This window comes from Primulina eburnea, chromosome 3, assembly GCF_022965805.1.
Source record: "Primulina eburnea isolate SZY01 chromosome 3, ASM2296580v1, whole genome shotgun sequence".
Lineage (NCBI taxonomy): Eukaryota > Viridiplantae > Streptophyta > Magnoliopsida > Lamiales > Gesneriaceae > Primulina > Primulina eburnea.
The window spans coordinates 18,309,699-18,329,595 of record NC_133103.1 but is presented as its reverse complement, the minus strand read 5'-3'; the positions used below and the strand labels follow the sequence as shown (position 1 = coordinate 18,329,595).

Here is a 19,897-nt window from a genome sequence, read left to right as displayed (position 1 = left end):
TTTTGCCCCTGGAAACCCAAAAATTATCGTTTCAACGTTGGACCTCTAAAATTGACCCGAAACATATCAAACTCCTTAAAATGTCCCAAAAAATATTTAAAAGTATTCTTAGACGTAAATTCTATCCCAATAACAAACATAACAGTTTCGTTTTAAAACTTGGACCAGGGGTCCTGGTTTTAACCCGAATTGACCCAAAACTTAACCAAAATCTACCAAAATTTTTAACACACCACAATATACTTCTAAACTCTCGGCATTACCATCCTTGAAGCACAACAAGAAAAGAAAAACAATACCAGCGCTCGGTTCCTCCCTGATGGCAACTCCCACGCACTTCCAACCCTTGACCGCAGTAATTCACGCCCTTAGTCACGTAATAGTATAAGCTTGGCAGTCCCTTTGTAACAAAACTAGAAAAAAAAACGTGAACAACACAACACTAAGCAATACCATGGAACAAAACCGATGGGTTCCTCATATTCTTGACTAGATCAAAAGATTTCATGAACACATGCATATATATCAGTATTATCAACATGAGTGATGCGAAAACAAAGTAACAAGCGTGCCTGATGATGCTAGAGGAACAAAACGAGACGAGGGAACCGTGAGCAGTTTTTCTTGCAAGGTTTAGGGAGAAAAACGAGGCTTTCAGCTGGAGTTTTCTGAAACCGAGAGGGAGAGGAGCTGAGGGGAGTTGTCGGCTGAGAAAAAGTGATTAGGTTTAGGTTAAGGTTAGCTTAGGGTGTTAACTAAATAGTTAGGAAAATGTTAATGGGCCAAGAGTTGGGTTTAAAAGGGGATAAAATGAATTTAGGGTTCATTAAGCTTAAAATAGGCCCATTAAGTCCATACACACTCCCAAAAAATTGTTCGTGTTGGAAAGTTTTTTTTTGAAATATTTGCCGAACCCTCAAAACGTCCCCCGATTCGATAAAATTTGTGTACCGTTAAAAATAAAAATCATGCGGGTAAAAATACCCAAAAATTCTCATTTTTGAAAAATACACTTAAAAACGCGTCCACTTAAGTTATAAAATAAATCGTGAAATAAAATAATTTTTTCTAAAAATTCTCCGGTCTCCGATTCTCGTTCGAAAGCGAAATGCACCTAGAAACCCTACTGCGTGAACTTTTAAAACTTCATGAATTAAATCTTATCATGCATTAATTATACATAAAATGCATAAAAATAATTAAACACATAATTAAAAATAAAAATCCAAGATTGTATTCATTCAGTTTACGAGAATTAATTTCTTGGACCTTAAAAACTTAGAATTTTGAAATCATCACTTGTACATAACATGCAGTAGACGATCAAATTTTAAACCACGCCTAATCTTTTAAAACATATAAACCCACTTACTCTTATTTCGGAATTGCGGCGTGGACTTGCTTGCTAATCGAACGAAGTCTTGGCCGAAGCTTGGGGATCTTTTTGCCGACTTTTTGAGTAGAGTCTTGAGTCTTTTCACCAGCACTTCGACGTATTTTTGTTGAGCACGAAGAACTGCATGAAGCTTTCTCCTTTTTCCCTTGCCTTGGCCGAAATATGGAGAGGATTGAGGGGAGATTTGAGTGTGTTGTTTGGTGTGATTTCACTCATTCCTTTGCCACTATTTATAGGCATCAATGTGACTTTAAGTCTTCCCCTTCCATGCAAAAGGCTGTATGGTTCATGGCATGTAATCACCAATGTGACTTTAGGCCTTCTCCCTCCATGCCAAAGGTTGCATGTAATTTTTTCTCCTCCATGACATAATTCATCTTCAATGCAAAACTAAAATCAACTTGGTACTTTGTCTCTTTGTATAGTAAAATTTTGGGTCTTCACATCATTCCCTCCTTGTTTAAAGTTTCGTCCTCGAAACTTGAATTAGCTTGGTCTTTGAAAAGGTAGGGGTGATATCTGCACATTCTTTCTTCAAGTTCCCAAGTAGTTTCCCTTTTAGTATGATTAGACCATTGTATTTTGACATATGGAATGGTTCAGCGTCGTAGCACTTGTTCTTTGGTGTCCACTATATGGATAGAGACTTCTTCGTATCTCAGTTCTTCATTCAGGTTGCCGTCAAGTAGTAGAAGTGTGACCTCAAGGATATGATTTGTGTAGTGCCCAAATTTAATACACGTATAACCCATGCATTCATTTAATTATTAAATCATCTAAATTAATTTTAAATGAGTTTTGGCGATGCATGATTTATTTAAATGCATTATTTTAAATTATTTATGTTTATGTGATGCACGTTAAAATGTCTTTCGAGCTTAATGTTTCAGGCGATTATTCGAGGCGAGATCGAGGAAGAGACCGGTGACGATTGTGACCATTTAAAATATGGTATTTTATTTTAAGTTGAGTTTGGGGGCATTTTAATTAATTTAGTGAGTTTTAGCATTTTTGAATCCTAAATTAATTATTTTGTGAGTTTATGATTTTAGAACTTTAAAAGTCTAGTATGGTGTGTGTTATATTTTAATTAAAGAGTTTTATTTAAAGAGGAGTAAGGATAGTATTTTAATTAAATTGTTATTTGAGTCAACCTTTTTAATTAGCATCTTGATTAGCATTGTTAATTATTAATTAGCAAATTTTACTCCTCCTAATTATCTAACTCACGCACACACACACTTTTACACACACCGATGCACGCCCAAACACACACACTTCATCCATTCTAGTTTTATTATTTTGAAAGAGAAAAGGTTAGGGTTCTTGTGCACATAGCAGCCGTCCCCCTTCCCTCTCAAATTCCAGCAATTTTCGTAATTTATTTCAAGTAAAATCGGTGCCACGTTCGTCCCGGATCAAACCTCGCTCCATCTCCGCTTCGGTGTCGTCGTACGGTATTTTAAATATAAAAAAGGCACGTATAATCTGTTCTTGCTGTGTCGATCAAGTCATATATTGTATTGCATTGTTTTTATGCGTAGTTATGTATGATGATAGTAGTTTGAGCGGATCATGAATCGGATCAATTTCGAAGGAAAATTTTTAGATCTAAAACTCGTTTTTACTGTTCATGTCAAAACTGCGATTTTTCTGTTCATATTTTGGGAAAACTTTCAACGGCAAAGTCGTCGAGCGTTTCGATACCTTCGATTTGATATATGATTCGAAATTTTTGGACAAAAATTGAGTGAGTTATGGCGTTTTTCGTGGGACTGCTCAAACTGCGACTTTTACGTAAATTATGTTCTTGAAGTTTTATGTTGCAGGCCTCGTTGGGGATCGACGGGTGATCGTTGCTGCGTATAGGTATATTATTTATGATGTTGGGATGTATAATGAAGTGTCGTTTCTTGTCATTAGGCGCTTGGGAGATTGAATGTCGTATAGAACCGTTTGTTGTCAAAAAGTCTCGTTCACGGGTTTGTTGGGTTGATTGTGATTTTGGGTTGTTTTGGGACAATTTTTTAGGCTTGGGTCATTGAATTAGTATCCTAAGATGAGCTCGTGGTGTCGATTCGTAGTCCGTGCAATCGAGTCTAGAAAGTTAAGCGAAACATGTACAAAATTTTCGTTGGTTCGCGTTCACAGTAGGTACACGGACCCACACCCGGACCTCTACACGGGGTCCGTGCCTTTTGTTCTTCCGTAGTGTCTTTTTACAGTGTCTACACGGACCCCCACACGGACCTATGCACGGGGTCCGTGCCCCTCCCTCCTTTGCGATGTCTTTTACAGTGTCTACACGGACCTCTACCCGAACCTCAGCACGGGGTCCGTGTCTCCTCATTTCTGCGCACACAACTTCCAGTACCTACACGGACCCATGCACGGATGTAGGTACGGGGTCCGTATCCTTCATATTTTGGGAAAAATATTATAACACGTTTGAGGTTTGATGTTATGGTTTAGTGCAAGGATTATCCAGGCTCGTGCTATGGGAAACGTTAGAACGTCCTAAGTATCGATTGAACTTGAGAGTAAGTATGATATTTATGTCTAAGTTATGCAAGTTACGTATGTGAATTCACGTTAGTATGTGAAGCAACGACCCACGATCGAAGTCCAATGAGTCCCTCAACGCCAAGTAAGTATGTTGACGTGCAAGAAAATATTTTAAGTTTTGAGGTATGCTAAATGTCTTGTGACCAAATTATGTTAGGATTGGAAAGCGTTAAATTATGAACGGGGACCAATCCGCCCGTTAAATTATGAACGGGTTAGATCGTGGTTGTGAAGCGTTAAATTATGAACGTGGATCAACTGGCCTGTTAAATTATGAACAGGGATCTTATGTATGCGGCAGTGGATACGTCCCTGTCAGCCCAGTACTGTGGTATAGTCTGATCAGGCTCTTTTACGTTATGGGTCACTTGCTTTGAAACATGCCTCTACGAAAAATGATCATGTTATGAATGTTTACATATGCAGTATGTTATGAAAGTTTATGTTGATGGCACGTCTAGTTACGCATGTACGTATGTTCAAGTTTCAAGTTATGTATGCCTTATTTTAAAGTTGCATGCGATTTTATTACTTAGTACTAGTTATCCCAGTTTATACGTGTTGAGTCTTTAGACTCACTAGACTTGATCGATGCAGGTGAGTATGATGAGCAGGAGACAGGAGGTGGCGACCAAGGGGCAGGCTTGGGCTGAGCGGCAGGCCAAACCCGAGGACCGCAAGTTTATGTTTATGCAAACTTTTAAAATACTCTGATGTTTTGATTTGAATGTGAGACGTTTCGAGACAGCGTTCTTAGCAAACTTTTATTTGGTGATGGATTATTTTAAAGATATTCTATGTATATTGGGTGACGACCGTACGGATGTTGTATTTGATTAAAATTTTAAATTTTTCCGCAAATTTTAAATAGTAAAAGTACGGTACGTTACAGTTGGTATCAGAGCCGTGTTCTTGTAAAGGGTTATGCCTACTGCCAGTCGCAAGAAGCTCACAAAGTCACACCTCAAGTCTGTAAGTTTTAAAGTTTTGAGCTATGCTATGTATTACGCATTAAGTCATGATTTCAGCATGTCTATGTTTTAAGTTCAATTTACGTGCATCATAAAATATTGATATATGTTCATGCATGTTGGGTTTTCGTGTTGGGTAATTTATTGGAACAGTATGCCTCCTAGACGTGTGATCGACCGTGGAACAAGGGATGAGAACAGAGAGCACCGAGTAGAGGACAGGGAACATCGAGATGAGGAGAGGGCCAATCCTCCTCCACCTCCACCGCCAGATATGCAGGTACAGATGCTTGCTGGCATGACGCAATTCTTCGCACAATTTGCGAGGAACCAGACTGTTGCAGGCCACGAGGAGAGGCCTAGATCGGAGGCAGTATATGAGAGGTTCCGGAGGATGAACCCGAAGGAGTTCTCGGGTACTACTGACCCGATGGTGGCGGAGGGATAGATCAAGTCCATCGAGGTGATATTTGACTTCATGGAGCTGACAGACGCTGACAGGGTCAGATGTGCTATATTCTTGTTAACTGGAGACGCTAGGTTGTGGTGGGAAAGTGCATCTGTGGCAGTCAACTTGCAGGTGCTGCCTTGGAATGGTTTTAAAGAGGTTTTCTACTCCAAGTACTTCACTGAGGAAGTACGAACTAAACTCACCAAAGAGTTTATGACGCTGCGACAGGGAGACAGTAGCGTGGCGGAATTTGTGAGGAAGTTTGAAAGGGGGTGTCACTTCGTGCCCCTTATTGCGAATGATGCACAGGCAAAACTGAGACATTTCCTGAATGGTTTGCGGCCGATCTTGCGCCGCGACGTCCGAGTAGCTGGTCCCACTTCTTATGCAGTCGCCGTGTCCCGAGCTTTGGCGGCAGAACAGGACCAGCGAGATATCGAGGCTGACAGGCAGGGCAAGAGGCCTTATCAGGCTCCACCGCAGCCTCACCATCAGCAGCAGAATCAGCGACCCCACTTTAAGAAACCTTATCAGGGGCCGCCAGCGAAGAAGCCTTATCATGGACCACCAAAGGGCAAGGGTCCAGTTCAGCAGCAAGGGGCGCCTCAGAAGCCCGTTGCCTTCCCCGTGTGTCCTAAATGCAATCGTCAGCACCCGGGACAGTGCTTGTATGGATCAGGCAGGTGCTTCAAGTGTGGAGCCACAGATCATATGCTGAAGGAGTGCCCGCAGTGGAAGCAGCCAACCCAGGGCAGGGTATTCGCCATGCATGCACAGGAGGCGGACCCAGACACTACTTTACTTACCGGTAAACTTTTCTACCTAAGTTCAGTACTGTTTGATTTGCATGTGGAATTTTACTTGGGATAAGTAGGATGCTAGTATTGTTTGAGTATATTTGGGTTACTATCTTGTTAGTGTCTTGGGATATAAGTTGTGTTGTGCTAACGCATCTCAGGGAATATTTTCATAAAGAGATTAGCTACAACTGCACTGATAGATTCAGGAGCCACCCACTCCTTTATATCAGAGACCTTTGCTAATCACCTGGACATCAAGTCCATCGGTCTGGACTTGAACTTCTCAGTGACAGTCCCATCAGGGGAAGAGTTGTTAGCTACCAGTGTGATCAGGGACATCGATCTAGAACTGCAGGGCCACCTAGTATATGCAGATTTGATCGTATTGCCGATGCCAGAGTTCGATATTATATTGGGAATGGACTGGCTGACTAAGAACAGAGTTCTGATTGACTTTCAGAAAAGGTCAGTATTAGTGAGGCCGCTGGGCATGGAGCAGTTTCTATTCGAGCCAGCTAGATGGAGGAGTTTTCCTCGCATGATTTCATGCATGCAGGCAAGGAGACTTATTTCCAAGGGATGTCAGGCTTTCTTGGCCAGTGTTATAGCAGCGCCGGACGTGCCCACTCCTTCTATTTCAGAAGTGCCAGTAGTCAGCGAATTTCCAGACGTCTTTCCTGATGACGTCACCGGCCTTCCACCAGAGAGAGAGGTGGAGTTTGCAATCGAGCTCGTGCCGGGCACAACGCCAATCTCTAAGGCGCCATACAGGTTAGCTCCAGCTGAGATGTTAGAGCTCAAGCAGCAGATTCAAGAGCTCCTCGACAAAGGCTTTATCCGCCCTAGTTTCTCACCGAGGGGCGCACCAGTGCTCTTTGTGAAGAAGAAGGATGGGAGCATGAGGTTGTGCATCGATTACCGTGAACTAAACAAGGTAACGATCAAGAACAAATACCCGTTGCCTAGAATCGAAGACTTGTTCGATCAGTTGCAGGGAGCTACCGTGTTCTCTAAGATAGATCTTCGATCAAGGTATCATCAGCTGAAGGTTAAGGATGCAGATGTTCACAAGACGGCCTTCAGGACCAGGTATGGGCATTTCGAGTTCTTAGTAATGCCATTCGGTTTGACGAATGCTCCAGCAATTTTCACGGACCTCATGAACCGAGTATTTCAGCCGTTCCTCGATCAATTCGTCATAGTATTTATTGACGACATTCTTATTTACTCGAAGAGCCATGAGGAGCACAACCAGCATTTGAGGACAGTTTTGCAGACCCTGCAGAGTCGCAAGTTATTTGCGAAGTTCAGTAAGTGTGAATTTTGGCTGCAGAAAGTTGCATTTTTGGGGCATATAGTATCCAGCAGTGGTATTGAGGTGGACCCATCGAAGGTGGCAGCCGTTAAGGAATGGGTTGAGCCAAAGAACGCATCTGAAATCCGCAGCTTTTTGGGTTTAGCAGGCTACTACCGTAAGTTTATTAAGGGATTTTCGTCCATAGCAGTGCCGCTCACCTCACTAACCAAGAAAAACGCAAAGTTTGTGTGGAGTGAGGAATGCCAAAAGAGCTTCGACACCTTGAAGCAAGCTCTTATTTCAGCGCCAGTGCTAGCCATGCCGACAGGGCAAGGCGAGTTAGTGCTTTATACCGATGCATCTAAGCTCGGATTAGGCGCAGTGTTGATGCAGCAAGGTCGGGTCTTATGCTTCCAGACAGTTAAAGGTGCACGAGAAGAACTACCCGACGCACGATCTGGAGTTAGCCGCCGTCGTCTTCGCATTGAAAATTTGGAGACACTATCTATACGGCGAGAAATGTCAGATTTTCACCGACCACAAGAGTCTCAAATATTTCTTCACACAGAAAGAGTTGAATATGAGACAGAGACGGTGGTTAGAACTTGTGAAAGATTACGACTGCGAGATTAGCTACCATCCGGGAAAAGCTAATGTTGTCGCAGACGCCTTGAGCAGAAAAGTGGCAGTGGTAGCTCAGTTGACAGCTCAGAGACCACTACAGTCGGAGATTCAGAAGTTTGGTCTAGAGATTTATCGTGATGGCAAGGCTCCTAGGCTGTCTAATCTGACAGTCAAATCTGATCTGCTAGACCGAATCCGAGCAGGTCAGTCTTCAGATGAGCAGTTACAAAAATGGAGACTGAAAGACGAAGCCAAGGGCAGTGTGCTGTACACAGTTTTAGACGGCATTGTGAGATACAGAGGTAGAATGTGGGTGCCTAGTGTTGGTTCGATCAGACAGGATATTTTGACAGAGGCACACGCATCTCCGTATTCCATTCACCCAGGAGGCACCAAGATGTACAAAGACCTTCAGTTATTGTATTGGTGGCCAGGGATGAAGCGAGACATCCGTAGGTTCGTATCAGAATGTCTCACTTGTCAGCAAGTAAAAGCTGAACATTAGAGACCAGCAGGGTTGGTAAAGTCACTCCCCATCCCCGAGTGGAAGTGGGAGAACATTACTATGGATTTTGTTGTTGGGTTGCCGAGATCAGTCAGAGGATCGAATTCCATTTGGGTTATAGTGGACCGACTCTCTAAGTCAGCGCATTTTCTGCCAGTGAAGACGACTTTCTCCATGACGCAGTATGCGGATCTTTATATCCAGGAGATCGTCCGGTTGCATGGTTTCCCAGTCTCTATTGTGTCCGACAGGGACCTGAGGTTCACATCGTCCTTCTGGAAGAGCTTACATGCAGCCATGGGGACGAAGTTGCTTTTCAATACAGCTTTTCACCCACAGACAGATGGCCAGTCTGAGCGAGTGATTCAGGTTTTAGAGGACTTGCTAAGGGCGTGCATGATTGATTTTCAAGGAACTTGGGAGTCTAGACTACCTCTAGTGGAGTTCACATACAACAACAGCTTCCAAGCATCTATTGGTATGGCTCCCTATGAGGCGTTGTACGGGAGGAAGTGCAGATCACCAGTTCATTGGGATGAAGTTGGTGAGAGGACAGAACTTGGTCCAGAGATAGTTCAGCAAACTGCAGACGTGGTGGTCAAGATTCGTGACAGAATGAAGACCGCCCAGAGCCGTCAGAAGAGCTATGCAGATAAAAGGAGGAGAGATCTCGAGTTTGCCGTAGGAGATCACGTTTTTATCAAGATAGCACCTATGAAGGGTGTTATGAGATTTGGAAAGAGAGACAAGTTGAGTCCGAGGTTTATTGGACCGTTTGAGATCTTGGACAGAGTTGGGACGCTAGCGTATCGTATAGCCCTTCCGCCGAATCTGGCCGGGGTGCACAATGTGTTCCATGTCTCGATGCTGAGAAAATATTTGGCTAATCCTTCTCATGTTCTGAGTTATGAGCCGCTGCAGTTGACTCCAGACCTGTCTTACGAGGAGAAACCAGTCCAAATCCTAGACAGACAGGAGCGCAGACTTCGGAACAAGACGACTAAGTTGGTCAAAGTTCAATGGCTGAATCAATTGGTGGAAGAAGCCACTTGGGAGTCAGAGGCCGACATGAGACTTCGCTACCCGGAGTTGTTCGGTAAGACTTAATTTCGAGGACGAAATTTTTATAAGTGGGGGAGGAACTGTAGTGCCCAAATTTAATACACGTATAACCCATGCATTCATTTAATTATTAAATCATCTAAATTAATTTTAAATGAGTTTTGGCGATGCATGATTTATTTAAATGCATTATTTTAAATTATTTATGTTTATGTGATGCACGTTAAAATGTCTTTCGAGCTTAATGTTTCAGGCGATTATTCGAGGCGAGATCGAGGAAGAGACCGGTGACGATTGTGACCATTTAAAATATGGTATTTTATTTTAAGTTGAGTTTGGGGGCATTTTAATTAATTTAGTGAGTTTTAGCATTTTTGAATCCTAAATTAATTATTTTGTGAGTTTATGATTTTAGAACTTTTAAAGTCTAGTATGGTGTGTGTTATATTTTAATTAAAGAGTTTTATTTAAAGAGGAGTAAGGATAGTATTTTAATTAAATTGTTATTTGAGTCAACCTTTTTAATTAGCATCTTGATTAGCATTGTTAATTATTAATTAGCAAATTTTACTCCTCCTAATTATCTAACTCACGCACACACACACTTTTACACACACTGATGCACGCCCAAACACACACACTTCATCCATTCTAGTTTTATTATTTTGAAAGAGAAAAGGTTAGGGTTCTTGTGCACATAGCAGCCGTCCCCCTTCCCTCTCAAATTCCAGCAATTTTCGTAATTTATTTCAAGGAAAATTGGTGCCACGTTCGTCCCGGATCAAACCTCGCTCCATCTCCGCTTCGGTGTCGTCGTACGGTATTTTAAATATCAAAAAGGCACGTATAATCTGTTCTTGCTGTGTCGATCAAGTCATATATTGTATTACATTGTTTTTATGCGTAAAAGTTATGTATGATGATAGTAGTTTGAGCGGATCATGAATCGGATCAATTTCGAAGGAAAATTTTTAGATCTAAAACTCGTTTTTACTGTTCATGTCAAAACTGCGATTTTTCTGTTCATATTTTGGGAAAACTTTCAACAGCAAAGTCGTAGAGCGTTTCGATACCTTCGATTTGATATATGATTCGAAATTTTTGGACAAAAATTGAGTGAGTTATGGCGTTTTTCGTGGGACTGCTCAAACTGCGACTTTTACGTAAATTATGTTCTTGAAGTTTTATGTTGCAGGTCTCGTTGGGGATCGACGGGTGATCGTTGCTGCGTATAGGTATATTATTTATGATGTTGGGATGTATAATGAAGCGTCGTTTCTTGTCATTAGGTGCTTGGGAGATTGAATGTCGTATAGAACCGTTTGTTGTCAAAAAGTCTCGTTCACGGGTTTGTTGGGTTGATTGTGATTTTGGGTTGTTTTGGGACAATTGTTTAGGCTTGGGTCATTGAATTAGTAGCCTAAGATGATCTCGTGGTGTCGATTCGTAGTCCGTGCAATCGAGTCTAGAAAGTTAAGCGAAACATGTACAAAATTTTCGTTGGTTCGCGTTCACAGTAGGTACACGGACCCACACCCGGACCTCTACACGGGGTCCGTGCCTTTTGTTCTTCCGTAGTGTCTTTTTACAGTGTCTACACGGACCCCCACACGGACCTATGCACGGGGTCCGTGCCCCTCCCTCCTTTGCGATGTCTTTTACAGTGTCTACACGGACCTCTACCCGGACCTCAGCACGGGGTCCGTGTCTCCTCATTTCTGCGCACACAACTTCCAGTACCTACACGGACCCATGCACGGATGTAGGTACGGGGTCCGTATCCTTCATATTTTGGGAAAGATATTATAACACGTTTGAGGTTTGATGTTATGGTTTAGTGCAAGGATTATCCAGGGTCGTGCTATGGGAAACGTTAGAACGTCCTAAGTATCGATTGAACTTGAGAGTAAGTATGATATTTATGTCTAAGTTATGCAAGTTACGTATGTGAATTCACGTTAGTATGTGCAGCAACGACCCACGATCGAAGTCCAATGAGTCCCTCAACGCCAAGTAAGTATGTTGACGTGCAAGAAAATATTTTAAGTTTTGAGGTATGCTAAATGTCTTGTGACCAAATTATGTTAGGATTGGAAAGCGTTAAATTATGAACGGGGACCAATCCGCCCGTTAAATTATGAACGGGTTAGATCGTGGTTGTGAAGCGTTAAATTATGAACGTGGATCAACTGGCCTGTTAAATTATGAACAGGGATCTTATGTATGCGGCAGTGGATACGTCCCTGTCAGCCCAGTACTGTGGTATAGTCTGATCAGGCTCTTTTACGTTATGGGTCACTTGCTTTGAAACATGCCTCTACAAAAAATGATCATGTTATGAATGTTTACGTATGCAGTATGTTATGAAAGTTTATGTTGATGGCACGTCTAGTTACGCATGTACGTATGTTCAAGTTTCAAGTTATGTATGCCTTATTTTAAAGTTGCATGCGATTTTATTACTTAGTACTAGTTATCCCAGTTTATACATGTTGAGTCTTTAGACTCACTAGACTTGATCGATGCAGGTGAGTATGATGAGCAGGAGACAGGAGGTGGCGACCAAGGGGCAGGCTTGGGCTGAGCGGCAGGCCAAACGCGAGGACCGCAAGTTTATGTTTATGCAAACTTTTAAAATACTCTGATGTTTTGATTTGAATGTGAGACGTTTCGAGACAGCGTTCTTTTAGCAAACTTTTATTTGGTGATGGATTATTTTAAAGATATTCTATGTATATTGGGTGACGACCGTACGGATGTTGTATTTGATTAAAATTTTAAATTTTTCCGCAAATTTTAAGTAGTAAAAGTACGGTACGTTACAATTTGAGTCGGGAATTTATCTTCTCAGCTACGCAACGTGGAAAACGTTGTGGATTCTTGACATGTCCGGTGGCAAGGCTAGTCAATAAGCTAAAGTTCCAACTCTTTCAAGAATCTCGAAGGGTCCGACGTATCTTGGGTTCAATTTTCCGGATTTATTGAAGCGGACCATTCCATTCATATGTGAAACCTTGTCATAAGCCTTTTCTCCGACTTCCAACTCCAACGGTCTTCTCTTCAAGTCAGCTGAGCTCTTTTGTCGATCATGTGCTGCTTTGAGTGTCTCCCTAATAATTGATACCTTTTCAACCGTGGCATGTACCAGTTCCAGTCCGGTAATATATTTCTCCCCGATTTTGTCCCAATACAGTGGGGATTTAAATTTTTGACCGTAGAGCGCTTCATAAGGGGCCATTTTTATGCTACTGTGGTAGCTGTTATTGTAAGCGAACTCTATTAGGGGTAGATGCTCACTCCAATTTCCTTTGAAATCTAGAGCACACGCCCTTAACATATCCTTCAAGGTTTGGATCGTCCTTTCAGTTGGGCCGTCTGTTTGAGGGTGATAGGCCGTGCTTATCATGATCCTCCTTACTTGGTGAGTACACCAGGATGTCGTCTATGAATACAACCACGAACCTATCAAGGTATGGTTTGAAGACTCTATTCATGAGGTCCATGAATGTTGCTGAAGCATTGGTCTATCCAAATAGCATCACTATAACTCGTAATGGCCATATTTTGTCTTGAACGCTGTTTTAGGGATATCTTCCGCTTTGACCTTAAGTTAATGGTATTCTGACCTCATATCGTGTTTTGAAAAGACCTTAGCTATTTTCAGTTGATCGAAAAGGTCATTTATCCTCGGGAGATGGTATTTATTCTTAATTGTAATCTTGTTCAACTCTCTATAGTCTATACATAATCTCATACTCACATATTTCTTTTTCACAAATAGTACAGAGGCTCTCCATGGAGATACACTGGGTCGGATCTGCTTTTTATCCAAACAACTCTTAGAGTTGATCCTTTAGTTCCTTTAACTCTGTTGGGGCCATTCTGTATGGTGCTTTTGAAATTGGTGTAACCACGGGGATCAAGTTGATCTCAAACTTCACTTCACAATCAGGAATCGTGTCAGGCAATTCTTCAGGGAAGACGTCCGGAAATTCATGAATAACTGGAATATCCTCTATCTTCTGAGTAACTTCGTTATTTACCTCGCTGATCATTGCTAGGTAAATTTCTTCACAACTTTTCATGACTTTCCAAGTTTGTGATGCAGATAAGAGAGATTTTTGCTCTTTATATTTACCATGGTATATGATCTCCTCATGGTTTGGAGTCTGCAGTTTGACACTCTTCTTCTGACAATCCAACAAGGCATGATTCTTGGCCAACCAATCCATTCCTAGGAATGCGTCGAACTCGGCCATATTTAATTAGTTGAATCAGTTATGCCTTGAAGATTTGATTACTGATACAAATTTTGCAACTTCGATGTACTTTATGGGTTTCAATCGTTTTACTAACAGGCGTTGTTACTCTAAATGGTTCACTAAGAGTTTCTCCTTCTAGTTTCAGTTTCTTAGCAAACCTTTTGGATACAAACGAATAGGTAGCACCCCAGTCAAACAACACATAAGCATGCATTTTATTGATAAGAATGGTACCTGCTACCACGTCGTTTGCATTATCATGTTCCTTTCAGTGTTGCTTGAAATAATCTGAAAGCCAACCTGGCGGTCTTCTGTCTCGAATTGACATCCTCACATTGGAAACCTCAGACTCAACATGTTCTTGTTCTTCGTGCTCTGGTACTGCTTCACAAGAAACTTGACCTTCATCCGTTTTATTTTCCACCTGAAAAATAGTAGTTTCCGAATTCGGTGTGCCTTTGTCTCCCTTTATTTTATCTTCCTCGAAGATAACATCTCTGCTGATGACAAGCTTGTGAACAGTAGGATCCCACAAGCGAAACCCCTTTACTCCATCAGCATAACCCAAGAAGATACATTTTCTGGATTTCTAATTCAACTTTGATCTTTCTGGCTCATTGTACAGAACGTACACCGGACTTCCAAATGTATTCAAATGAGAATAATCTGTCGGTTTCCCGGTCCACATCTCTATCGGAGTTTTCAGATCAATCGCCACTGAAGGAGAACGATTGATAATATAACAAGCAGTTTTGACTGTTTCCGCCCAAAATGACTTGTCTAGATCCGCAGTCCTCAACATAGCTCTTGTTCTTTCCAACAAGGTCCTGTTTATCCGCTCCGTCACTCCATTCTATTGAGGTGTGTAAGCCGTCGTGAATTGCCTTTTGATGCCCTCATGTTGACAACATGCATCAAACTCATCACTGGTAGGGACGTAAACGAACCAAACCGTTTGTGAGCTATTCGAAGCTCAATTCGATAAAAGCTCGTTTGAGCTCGTTTAATGAGGCTCGTTAAAATAAACAAACCAAACTCAAGCTTTACAGTATTCGGCTCGTTAGCTCGTGAACATGTTTGTTGTTAAGTTCATGAGTAATCTTTTAGATGAAAAAATAATAGTTTTGATATTTGATTTATTGATTTTGCATATTATTTATGAAATATATAGAAAAATCTATTAAATTTATTTATTATAATAAATTTACAAATTTTAATAAGAATAATATATTTTTCTTTAAATATATAATTTAATTTTTAATTAATTTAATGAAAATTTAAATGTACAATTCATATTTATTAAGCTTGTTTAGGCTCGATAAAGGCTTGAATAAGCTCGTGAGCCATGCATATATTCGTTAATTAAAGCTCGAGCTCGGCTCGATTATAAATGAATCAAGCTCAAACATTCAAGAATTCGGCTCGGCTCGACTCGATTACATCCCTAATCACTAGTATATTTTCCTCCATTGTCAGTCCTCAGGCACTTGATTTTCTTTTCAGAATCAAGTTTAACCCGCGCTTTGAAATCTTTGAAGACTTGGAAAACATCCGATTTATTCTTGATTGGATACACCCAACATCTCCTAGAGAAATCATCAATGAACGAGACAAATTATATCGCTCCTCCTTGGGATACAACAGGTTCTTGCCAAACATCTGAATGGAAGTGAGTTGGACAAATAGAGTATTTAGTATGCTGATATGGTCGGTCATCGATGAAGATTCCCCCATCCGAAGAGTATAAAGTCTTCTCTTTAGGAAAATCATGTTGTGCGGCGACTTGACCTCGTACATCTTTTTCAGAGTATCTCAGATAATTTTGTTGTTTTTATCTCAAAGATACTTGACAAAACTTCGTCTGCTATAGCCAAGTATAAATTGGCAACAACATTATCATTAATCTCATACCACATTCCATCATTCGTATCTCCACAGGTCTATCTCCAATAGCCGCCAAGCAATTATCATTTCTTAAAATTGCTTGTATCTTTATTTTCTACAGCATAAAATTGATTCCATTGAACTTTACTATCTCGTACCTTCACGCCATTATGTCTACAACAATTTTAGTAGACTGGACAAAATAATCCCGCCTTCAATAAAAAATCTCAAAAAATCTTTTCTGATGTGGAAGATCAGTCTAGGCTACGACCACAGAGCATACTCAGAATTTTAAGAAAATTTAAACCAAGGCTCTGGTACCACTTGTTGGTCCGACGTGCGGAATTTGAGATAATAAACCAGAAAATAAAGAATAAACTGGATACCGAAATTTACGTGGAAAACACCTAAAAATTATTAGGGTAAAAACAAAAGGCAATATGAAAAAAATTCCACTATAATATTTTGCGGTGTACAACTCACTCACTGTGTTTCTAAAGAGAACACGCACTCTCTTAATACAAGAGAACAAAACACCTCACAAATATTATAAAACTAAGCACTCAAATGCTATAGGATGAGAGAAAACTCGAAGAAGGGATGATTTGAAATGAACGAATGAAGCTCTATTTATAGAACTTCCTGTCAGTGAGAAAACGTGTTAAAAACGCGTATTCTTATTATAATTTTGTCAAATTCTGTTGACCCACGTTTTTCAAAATTTTTGCCAACCTTTTCCGGAAAGTCTTTGCCGACAGATATATGGTGGTGGTAGATCTCAGGAGGCGGCTATTCCGGAGAGGGAGATTCTCTTGGCTGCGGGAGGCAACGGTGGAGGTGCGGGTTGCGCATGGGTTGTGGCGGAGAAGGGAGGTGTGGAGTTCAAAGTTGAGCGGTTCACATTAAAATTTTGTTTTTAATTTTTTTTAAACTATTAAGAAACTAAGAAAAAAAATGAGTTGGGCGCCAACTCAGCGGCGCCCACCGAGGTACACACCAAATGGTGTGTAGTGTATCACTTTCGTTTGTGTGTGTGTGCGCGCCCACCGAGGTACACACCAAATGGTGTGTAGGGTATCACTTTCGTGTGTGTGTATATATATAAATTTGGGCCCTTTATTGGGTCGGGCCCTGAGGCAACCACTTGGTTGGCCTCATAAAGGTCCGGCTCTGCCTACAATGAGCTCGGAACCGGTTCGAACCGGTTTTGGACTTGTTCTGACCGTTCCGGACCTACGGCACTGGAACTCATCGGAACTAGTGAACCGATGAGCATACATGCAGTGTCAGTAGTGTGACTCATTTTTAAGAGGTTGAGAATGGTGAAAATTTTGTGAAGGGATATTGCCTAATAAATTACTTTTTATTCCATTATTTTTCTCAAGTTTAAAGTAATTATGATATGGTGAAGTTAAATAAAGGTAAATTTCTTTTAAATCCTCAAACCTAAACTTGGGTTTGGTGTTACCAAGAAAAAATATTTCTGCGCTTACATGATTATATGTCTTTGCACGAAGAAAATCGATACAAAACATCAAAATATAATACTAATATATGTTATTTGAGTACCATTTGTTTCAGATTTAGTAATAATTGATTTTTTCTTTTATCTGACAGAGATCGACCCCAAACCCAAGTGTGGGTATGGGATTCAAAGAAAATTTCTTAAATAAAAACGCTGAAGAAAACTGATATTGGATTTTAAAGATATATATGACTCATAATAAATGTGGGTTAAGAAAAAGTCTTTAGTTAAGTTAGATAAGTTCTGTTTTTTTCACTATTATAATTTATTTTTTATCAACCAGAATCAGAATTAGCAAAGAAGAAATGATAATATACATGCAGTTAACTCATCTTCGCTTCAATCATTGATTTTTATATCTTGTGCGTACAAGATTTTATTTTTTTCGATCGAATATATTATTCAGAGCTAAAAAATTATTAAAAGCTGCGCATGCCACCCCAATAAATCAAAATGCATGTTTTCTAGCCTAGCTAGAAACGTAGGTAGCTAGTTAAATGAGAGAGGATATTTAGGCTGTTTGTCGGGCAGAAAGATCCCCCAGTGATTCTCAGTTTCAGGTTCCTTCTCATTCTCATCAATCAGATCGAAAATATAAGTTTCGAGAGGCTTTCCGGGCTTTCTTGGAGTCCCATTCTTCACCATTTTGAGCAAATTTGAGTTATAAGATTTTGCATTGTCGATGGTTGTTGCAGTCCCACCCGCCGAGGGCCACCCCGTTTCGGAAACGACAACTTCGACGTTCGGTGCACCGGCATGTTCCAATGCCGCATGAACTGCATCCACCATAGCACTGAACAGGTTCTGGTACTCATAGGCCCCATCTTTCACAACAGCCCCAGGAGAAGTGAATATCGCATAATCCAAATCAATGTCGGCTGGATCACTTATATATGCAAAGTAAGGATACACATTTACAAGAAAAGGGCTCTGAATTTCCGAAAGAAACGCGACGATTGGATTTATGAACGATGGGTCCTTAAAGCTTCCCTGTGAAGGAGGGTACGATGATGCAAGCACTCCCATGCTCAAAGCGGTAGAAACCTTAATCGTTTGCCCTAAACCAGCTGCGGTCAGCGCATTGTACACATTTTGCATGGCTGGAGCAAGATATGGTGCAATGCTGGAGCCGGCCCCATCTGGGGCGATCTCATTCCCGACAGCGATATATCTAAAGTTCACGTTTGGATATTTTAGGACATTGTTTTGGACCCAAGAGTTTGCGAGATTCGGGTCGTGGGCGATGCTTATGATGTTCTCATTCTCGACACCTACCATTACTGAAACGTTGCTTCCTTTGAGGGCTTCGAGGACTTGTGGATTGGGATTGTAGATTCGAACTCGTAGAATGTTGTGTTGCTTGCAGAGGGCAATGACTTCCCCCGGGGGTGGAAGATTGTTGCCAAGAAAACCATAACAAGCTCCCGTTTGAGCATCTGCATGCATTTAATCAAAAGATATCAAACAATAAACAAACAAGATATGTCTTTTTGAGTTACTTTAGATCGATCGAAATCCATTTTTTACAGAAATCAAAGGAAAAAGATCAGAAAAGGACGTCGAACCTGTTGTGTCTAAATGGAATACAGATATCATGACAATAAGCATCAAATAATATTGGAAGAAAATTGACAGAGCCATTTTTATTGATTTCCAAGAAAGAATTAGAAGAAGACAATTTGGTGCATCTTTGCAAGCATTAGGTTGTCTACTTTTATAATCAGAGAATTGCTGGAAACAGTTAATGCAGATTCATGTAATTTAACAAATATTAACGAAATAATGATCATAGACAGGTATGAATTTAGTACTTGTCATATATATATAGAGTATGTTTGGATAGAAATTTTCCCCAAACTAATTTTTTCCTGACAAAAATTGTTTGGTTTTGCTGGTTTTCGATAAAAATTCACTTGACTTGAAAAAAAAAATCTGTATGCTTTTTTTAAGAAAAAATTTTGCCTTAAAGAAATTAAACTTGTGTATAACTCTGAGTAGCCCACTGACACTGCAAATTAATGAGTTTCAGTGAGTGAAATATTTTTAAATGACATGTTACAACTGACAGATGGGTATTGTAATCTATAATATGTAATGTGTAATACATCTTACACTATTTACTAAGATAAGAAATTAAGTTCATACTAATTATATAATGGCAAAATAATACACATGTTTCTTAAATATTTTAGCAAACCGTTGTTAATTAGCGACAGATTTAGAGAATATTAAGCGACAGTTTTAATAAAACCGTTGTAAATTTTAAATTAGCGATGCTATTAGCGACGGTTTAAAAAACCGTCGCTATTTTTTTTACTTCACAATAACTCGGGATTTAATCACATAGAGATGATAAATCTTTCGTCTGTAAATTCAATGAATGAATTACCTTTCAATGATCTTGAATGGTATCAATATCATGAATAACGATATCTGATCTATCAAATCAACTCAGTTTTTTGTAAATACGTAATTATCTTGAATATATTGACCAGTTCTTTCTTTTCCAATCGCCTGGAAGGGACAAAAGAAGGATCTTGTTGTTTCTTCAACAA

At 40.4% G+C, this 19,897-nt stretch overlaps 2 protein-coding genes across 2 annotated transcripts; both read right to left on the bottom strand.

Annotated features, from left to right (window-relative positions):
- Positions 1-13,510: 13,510 nt before the first annotated feature.
- LOC140826979 (uncharacterized) lies at positions 13,511-13,930 on the bottom strand. The gene has a single exon (XM_073189545.1). The coding sequence runs from the start codon at positions 13,928-13,930 to the stop codon at positions 13,511-13,513; it is 420 nt and encodes a 139-aa protein (XP_073045646.1).
- Positions 13,931-17,675: 3,745 nt separating this feature from the next.
- On the bottom strand, positions 17,676-19,009 carry LOC140828379 (glucan endo-1,3-beta-glucosidase, basic isoform-like). Its single transcript, XM_073191362.1, has 2 exons — positions 18,908-19,009; positions 17,676-18,778 (listed from the first exon to the last, which is right to left on the bottom strand). The coding sequence occupies exons 1-2, from the start codon at positions 18,981-18,983 to the stop codon at positions 17,832-17,834; spliced, it is 1,023 nt and encodes a 340-aa protein (XP_073047463.1). The 5' UTR covers positions 18,984-19,009; the 3' UTR covers positions 17,676-17,831.
- Between the last annotated feature and the right edge of the window lie 888 nt (positions 19,010-19,897).